General features: G+C 63.0%; 1 protein-coding gene across 1 annotated transcript; it reads right to left on the bottom strand.

Moving 5' to 3' along the window:
* Nucleotides 1-872: 872 nt before the first annotated feature.
* PFKM (phosphofructokinase, muscle) lies at nucleotides 873-4,514 on the bottom strand. The gene is made up of 11 exons (XM_042796889.1): nucleotides 4,256-4,514; nucleotides 3,472-3,545; nucleotides 3,273-3,350; nucleotides 2,890-3,079; nucleotides 2,458-2,623; nucleotides 2,294-2,338; nucleotides 2,064-2,172; nucleotides 1,887-1,982; nucleotides 1,674-1,766; nucleotides 1,315-1,571; nucleotides 873-918 (listed from the first exon to the last, which is right to left on the bottom strand). The coding sequence occupies exons 1-11, from the start codon at nucleotides 4,344-4,346 to the stop codon at nucleotides 873-875; spliced, it is 1,245 nt and encodes a 414-aa protein (XP_042652823.1). The 5' UTR covers nucleotides 4,347-4,514.
* Between the last annotated feature and the right edge of the window lie 3,057 nt (nucleotides 4,515-7,571).

Here is a 7,571-nt window from a genome sequence, read left to right as displayed (position 1 = left end):
CATCTGGTTTGCAACCCTGCTGGCTGGCTTTGCGCTGCCCCAGCCAGGTCTGCATCGCGCCCACCAGGTTGGCACCGCACCAGTTGAGTTTGCATTGCAGTGGACAGGTTTGCAGCGTGCTGGCTGGGTTTGCACCATGCTGGTGGAGTTTGCATTGCATTGGATGACTTTGCATGGCACCACACACAGCTTTGCACTGTACCAACCAGGTTTGCACCATACCACTAAGGTTTGCAATGTGTTGGCAGGGTTTGCACTGAATTGGACAGGTTTGCATTGCACTGCATGGCTTTGCACTGTGCAGGCCAGGCTTGCATTGCACTGCATGGCTTTGCACTGTGCTGGGTAGGTTTGCATCGCATTGGATGGGTTTGCATCGCACTGCACATGGCTTTTCACTGCGCCAGCCAGGTTAGCACGGTGCCGGCTGGGTTTGCGCCATGCCAGCCGGGTTTGCATTGCATTGGGTGGGTTTGCATTGCTCCACATGGCTTTGCATTGCACCCATCGGGTTTGCAACCCTGCTGGCTCGCTTTGCGCTGCCCCAGCCAGGTCTGCATTGCTCCCACCAGGTTTGCACTGCACCAGTTGAGTTTGCATTGCAGTGGACAGGTTTGCAGCGTGCTGGCTGGGTTTGCACCATGCTCTGGTGGGGTTTGCATCGCACTGCATGGGTTTGCACCGTGCCAGACAGGTTTGCACCACACAGCGTGGCTTCGCACCGTGCGGGAGAGGTTTGCATTGCACTGGGTGGCTTTGCACCACGCCAGCCGGGTTTGCACCATGCTTGCCGGGTTTGCATCGCATTGGGTGGGTTGGCATCGCACCGCACACAGCTTTGCACCGTACCGGCCAGCTTTGCACCGTACCAGTCAGGTTTGCAACGTGCTGGCCAGGTTTGCATCGCATTGGACGGGTCTGCATTGCACCCGCCAGGTTTGCACCGCACCGGTTGAGTTTGCATCACATTGGAGGGGTTTGCATCGCACCGCACAGCTTTGCACCACGCTGGCCGGGTTTGCACGGCGCTGGGTGGGTTTGCATGGCATTGGATGGGTTTGCGTGGCGCTGCGTGGCTTTGCACTGTGCTGGGTGGGTTTGCATCCCTTGGCACGGCGCTGCGCGGCTTTGCATTGCACCCACTGGGTTTGCAGCCCATGTTTGCACAGCGCTGCAGGGGTTTGCACAGCGCTGCAGGGGTTTGCACAGCGCTGCAGGGGTTTGCACAGCGCTGCAGGGGTTTGCACAGCGCTGCAGGGGTTTGCACCGCACTGGGACGCGTTCGCCTCGCCACCCCGTGGGTTTGCATCGCACCCGGCTGGGCTTGCATCACTGCCGGGACTTTGCACCGCGCCGGGCGGGTTTGCTTTACATGGGGCGGGGGAGGGGGGAAGCCCAGGGGGTGCTCCTGGGGGTGCTGTCCCGTCCCCCCCCCCCTTACTCACCACCTGGACGCACTCCATGAGGGGCAGGCGCACGGCTTGGTTGCCCGAGAGGCTGACGACGCAGGCGGGGGTGTCGGGGGTCCCCTCCAGCAGGGCCATGACGGCTTCAACACCCATCCGGCTGCCCTGCGGGGACGGGGACAGGGATGGGGACAGGGACATTAAATCCTGCCCCCCCCCCCCCCCCCAGCACCCCCTTCTCCTCCGGGGCGGGAGGCAGCTGCCTACCAGGATGCGGTCGAAGGCGGAGGGCGTCCCGCCGCGCTGGACGTGGCCCAGGATGGTGACTCGGGTGTCGTATCCCAAACGTTTCACCACCAGCTGCAAGACAGGGATGCGCCTGGATCCGGCCCCGCGGAAGGGCCCGGGGGGGGGGAACCAAAAAAAAAAAAAAAATCCAAGGGCGTTCCCCCCCCCGTCCCCCTCCCTGTCCCCACTCACGGCTTTGATGTCATCGGAGGTGATGGCCTTGCCGTGCTTGTCGATGGCGCCCTCGGCCACGATGATGATGTTCAGCCTCGAGCCGCCCACACGGGTCTGGAGGGGCCGGGGGGGGGGAGCCGGGGGTGACAATGGGGCCGGGGCCGGGGCCGAGGCGCCCGCCGGAGCCTGGCCTACCTCCGTCAGCCTCCGGCACAAGTGATCCTCCCAGTCGTCTTCGGGGGGGGACTCGGGGATGAACACCCAGTCGGCGCCGCAGGCCAGGGCGGTGATGAGCGCCAGGTAGCTGAAGCGGGTTAAAAAGAGGTTTTTGTTTGTCGTTTTTTTTTTTTTTTTTCGGTTTGGTTTGGTTTTGGTTTTTCCCCCCCTCCCCGATTTCTTTATCGGGTGGCAGCGCCGGGACGTACCCGCAGTGGCGACCCATCACTTCCAGCACGAAGGTCCGTTGGTGGCTGTGTGGGAGACGGGAGTTTCACCCCACGGCAAACCCGAGTGGGGTGCGGACACGTCGGGGGGGTCACCCGTGTCCCCCGTCCCCCCCTTCCTCCGGCGTGGGGGGTGTCCCTGTCACCTCTGCGCCGTGGTGGTGATGGCGTCCACGATCTCCATGATGCGGTGCAGCGCCGAGTCGGTGCCGATGGTCATGTCGGTGCCGCAGAAGTCGTTGTCGATGGAGCCCACCATGCCCACGATGTTCAGGTAGCTCGACTTCTTGGCCTCCTCCGCCGTGATCCCCCCTGCCGCGGGGCGGGACACCCCCTTTTTCCCACTGCGCCCCCCCCCAAAAGGTCCCCCCACGGGGCCAAACACCAACACAAACCTCCCGCGTGGGCAAAAAAAAAACCAAACCAACCCAACCCCCCACCTTTTTCTGTACGGCCCAGCCCTGATTTTGGTACAAACCTCCCCGTTTTCACCCCGCAGATGAAATTTTGGAGGGGGGGGGGGGGGTGCGGGGTGTGTGTGTTTCTCCCGTGGGAGTGGGGGCCGCCCACGCACGTACCCACTTTGACCAGCTCGCCCAAGAGGCTGCTCCACTCGGCTCGGAAGGTGTCGGCGCCGGTGAGGCTGCCGTCGCCGCCGATGACGCAGAGGTTGGTGATGCTGCGTTTCACCAGGTTCCGGGCGGCTTTCAGGCGTCCCTCGCGCGTCCGAAAATCCTGGCACCGGGCGCTGCCGATGACCGTGCCCCCCTGCGGGACCCCCACGTGGGTGCTGGGTGCTCCCCCCCCCCCCCAGCACCCCTATGTCCATCCCTCCCCCTGCTTCTCCCGGCTCCGGTTTCGGGTTATTTTCAGGCTTGACCCGGCGTAGGGTTACACCTTACGCCCCGCTTTGGCCCCCGCCATCGGTGCACCGAGCTGGCCGTGCTCAGCCACCGCTCACCAGCTGCAGCATCATGGAGACGCTCTCCCACGTGGCCTCTTTGATGTTGTCCCCACCGTCCACCAGCCCCTGGTACCCCTGGGAGGGGGACACACACACACACGGACACGCAACCCGGTGTTAAAAAGAAGACCCCCTCGCCCCTCCTGAGTTTGGGGGGGGGGGGGGGGCCTGGGAAAATCGGGGTGTCGGCGCCCACCTCATGCACAAAGTAGACCCTGGCGCCGGTGTAGATGCCCACCCGCACCACGGCACGGACGGCCGCGTTCATGCCTGGGGGAGGAGGAGAGCGTCACCCCGAGGCGGCTGGGGGGGGGGGTGGGGTGGAAGATCCCCCCCCTACACACCCCCAGGGACCCCCAAAAACCATCGTTTCCCCCCGCAGCCAGGCTCAGCCCCCCCCCCCCCCCCCAGCGCGGATCTGGCCCCGCAGCTGCCCGGGTTATTTTTGCCCCGTTGACATTTAACAGCGGCACCGCATGACACCGGGTGACAAGTGCCCGGGGGGGGGGGAAGGAAGCCAAGCAGGCACCCCTCACAAACTGGAAGAGCCCCCCCCCCCCCAAACTGGGAAACAGGGGTACCCCCCCACCCCATTCCACCCAAGCAGAGAACAAGCTTTGGGCTGAATCTCTGCGGATTCAGGCAACCCCAACAGTGGCGTGGCGGCGGCTTCGTGCTCGAGCGCTGCCACCGTCCCTTGAAACACCCCCCCCCCCCCCACCCCCCAATTCTGGCACCCAGACCCCCCCCGCACCCCAAAACTCCCCTTAACTCTACCCCACAGCTTCCTCCCCCCCCACAGTTCCCCCCAAGGTCACCCCCCGAAACCGCAACCCAGAGAACAAAAAAACGCTCGAGCAACTCGACCACCTGCGGGATTTGGCCGCTAAAGACCCGTTTTCCCCTGGTGTCCCCCCAAAACGGGGCTCGCCCCTCGCGCAGCCGCCGCTTTGCGGGGTCACCGGGGTGTCCCCCCTTACCCTGGGCGTCCCCCCCGGAGGTGAGGACGGCGATGGCTTTGCCGGCGCCCAGGTTCTCGGCGTGGCCCTGGCCCCGCAGCGGCTGTGCCATCTTCTCGGCTGGAAAAAAGAGGAAAATCGGGCAAAGATGGGTGGGAGGGCGGTGAGGTGGCCCCTGGGCCGGTGGCACCCGCAGACTGGCACCCGCTGCCCGCCGGCCCCTAAATGGGGCCCCCGGGGGAGGGGCAGCACCGGGGGGTGGGGGTGTCCCCTCCCCGGCATGGAGCCAGTCAGCCCTCCTCGCTGCTGCCAGTCCGTCTTCCTCACTGCTGGCAGTCCGTATTCCCTGCGGGTACCAGTCACCCCCCTCACTGCTCCCAGTCCGTATTCCTTACTGGTACCAGTCCGTATTCCCTGCAGGTACCAGTCACCCCCCTCACTGCTGCCAGTCCGTATTCCTCACTGCTGCCAGTCTGAATTCATTGCTGGTACCAGTCAGCCCTCCTTACTTGTGCCAGTCCATATTCCTCACTGCTGCCAGTCCGTATTCCTCACTGCTGCCAGTCTGTATTCCCTGCAGGTACCAGTCAGCCCCCCTCACTGCTCCCAGTCCATATTCCTCACTGCTGCCAGTCCATATTCATTGCTGCTGCCAGTCTGAATTCCTTACTGGTACCAGTCAGCTCTCCTTACTGGTGCCAGTCCATATTCCTTGCTGGTGCCAGTCCGTATTCCTCACTGCTGGCAGTCTGAATTCCTTACTGGTACCAGTCCACCCTCCTTACTGGTGCCAGTCCATATTCCTTACTGATGCCAGTCTGTATTCCTTACTGGTGCCAGTCCATATTCATTACTGGTGCCAGTCTGAATTCATTGCTGGTGCCAGTCAGCCCTCCTCGCTGCTGCCAGTCCGTATTCCTCACTGCTGGCAGTCCGTATTCCCTGCGGGTACCAGTCACCCCCCTCACTGCTGCCAGTCCGTATTCCTTACTGGTACCAGTCCGTATTCCCTGCGGGTACCAGTCAGCCCCCCTCACTGGTACCAGTCTGTATTCCTCGCTGCTGCCAGTCCGTATTCCTCACTGCTGGCAGTCCGTATTCCCTGCAGGTACCAGTCAGCCCTCCTCACTGCTGGCAGTCCGTATTCCTCACTGCTGCCAGTCCATATTCTTTACTGGTACCAGTCTGTATTCCTCACTGCTGCCAGTCCATATTCATTGCTGGTGCCAGTCCATATTCATTACTGGTGCCAGTCCATATTCATTACTGGTGCCAGTCCATATTCCTTGCTGGTGCCAGTCTGAATTCATTATTGGTGCCAGTCTATATTCCTTACTGGTGCCAGTCTGTATTCCTTACTGGTGCGAGTCCACCCTCCTTACTGGTGCCAGTCCATATTCCTTGCTGGTGCCAGTCCACCCTCCTTGCTGGTGCCAGTCCACATTCCTTACTGGTACCGGTCTGTCGTTACTGGTGCCAGTCTGTATTCCCTGCAGGTACCAGGCCATATTCCTTACTGGTACCTGCCTACCCTGCTTGCTGGCACCAGTCTGTACACACTACGGGTACCAGTGTGCCCTCCCCGCTGGTACCAGCGGGCACTGGCCTGGGGGGCGCCCCCCGCCTCGGGGCGGGGGGGAGGAAGGTGAGGAAGAGGAGGATGGCGGCTGGGGAGAGCGCGGCTGAGACAAGGGGCCGGGAGAGCTCGGGGGGGAGCGGGGGGACGGTCACCAGCGCCCGGAGCCGCGGTCACCCGGGATCGGGTGTAACGGGATCGGGTGTAACGGTGGTGGCTGGAACGGGAGCAGCTGGAACAGGATCGGGTGTAACAGGATCAGGTGTAATGGGAGCAGCTGGAATGGGATCGGGTGTAAGGATCGGGTGTAATGGGAGCAGCTGGAACGGGATCGGGTGTAACAGGATCAGGTGTAATGGGAGCAGCTGGAACAGGATCAGGTGTAATGGGGGCAGCTGGAAAGGGATCAGGTGTAATGGGAACAGCTGGAATGGGATCGGGTGTAACGGGGGCGGCTGGAACAGGATTGGGTGTAACGGGGGCGGCTGGAATGGGAGCAGCTGTAATGGGATGGGCTGTAGGGACCAGCTAGAATGGGAGCGGCAGCAATGGGATTGGCTGGAATGGGATCGGGTGTAACGGGATTGGCTGGAAGGAGAGTGGCTGTAGCAGGAGCACCCTCAGGGACCGGGTGTAATGGGATTGATCAGCTGTAATGGGAGTGCCCACCGGGACCAGCTGTTACAGGAGCGGCTGTAATGGGATCGGCTGTCACGGGATCAGCTGTAGCAGGAGTATCCATAGGGAGAAGCTGTAATGGGATCAGCTGTCATGGGATTGGCTGTAGGGATCAGCTGTAACAGGATCGGCTGTAATGGGGTCAGCTATAGGGACCAGCTATAATGGGATCAGCTGGAGCAGGAGCACCCACAGGGACAAGCTGTAACGGGATCGGCTGTAATGGGATCGGCTGTAACGGGGTCGGCTGTAACGGGACCGGCTGTAACGGGAGCAGCTGTGACGGGATCAGGTGTAACAGGATCAGCTGGAACGGGGTCGGCTACCCCCATGGGGACACACTGCCCCATAAGGGAACACCCCATAGAGTGACACAGCCCCACAGCGTGAGCCCCCGTAGGGTGACACCCTGTAGGGTGACACATTCCCATAGGGGAACACCCTATAGGGTGACGGCACCCCACACCCCCCCCTTTAGGGTGACACGCTGCAGGGTGACAGTGCCCCACAGCGGCCCCCCCCCCCATAGGGTGACACCCACTATAGGGTGACACATCCCCACAGGGTGATCCCCCCCCCATAGGGGACACGCTATAGGGGGTCACTGTCCACCCACGCCACCCCGGGACCTCCGCGCCGCCAGGGGGCGCCCTCCCCATCCCGCCCCGCCGCTTACAGCGCATGCGCTGCCCCCGACCCGCTTCTCCCCTCCCCCTCCGGTCTCCCTCGGCCCCCTTCACGTCACTTCCGTCAGCGGCGAGTTCCGCTTCCGGCCGCCTCGTTGCCGGCCGCCGCCACCGAGCCCGGGAAAGGCGCGCGCGCCGTCGGGGCTGTTTCCGCTTCCGGTACGGACGGGGCAGGGAGGGGTGGGGGGCGGCGGGTCCCGGTGGGTCCCGGGAGGCCTCGCCCGGTGCCGCCGGCCTCTCCCCCCGCCCGCCGGGGCCGGGCTTCTTCCTCACTTCTCTTTTTTTTTTTTTTTTTTTTTTTGGTTGTTTTTTCTCCTCCTTAGTTTCGCTTTTAGAAGGAAAAACCGGCGTGGCCGCCGCCGCTCCCCGCTCCAGCCCGGCATCGCCTCAGCCCCGC

Source organism: Tyto alba, unplaced genomic scaffold (genome assembly GCF_018691265.1).
Source record: "Tyto alba isolate M040663 unplaced genomic scaffold, T.alba_DEE_v4.0 Super-Scaffold_23, whole genome shotgun sequence".
NCBI lineage: Eukaryota > Metazoa > Chordata > Aves > Strigiformes > Tytonidae > Tyto > Tyto alba.
This window is presented reverse-complemented; position numbering and strand designations above follow the sequence as displayed.

Coding starts and splice junctions, on each gene's coding strand:
- PFKM (XM_042796889.1), bottom strand. CDS start 4,346: ATGGCACAGCCGCTGCGGGGCCAGGGCCACGCCGAGAACCTGGGCGCC. Junction 2,173..2,293: donor GTGATGGGTCGCCACTGCGG/GTACGTCCCGGC, acceptor AACCCGCTTCAG/CTACCTGGCGCTCATCACCG. Junction 1,767..1,886: donor CCTCCGATGACATCAAAGCC/GTGAGTGGGGAC, acceptor CCTGTCTTGCAG/CTGGTGGTGAAACGTTTGGG.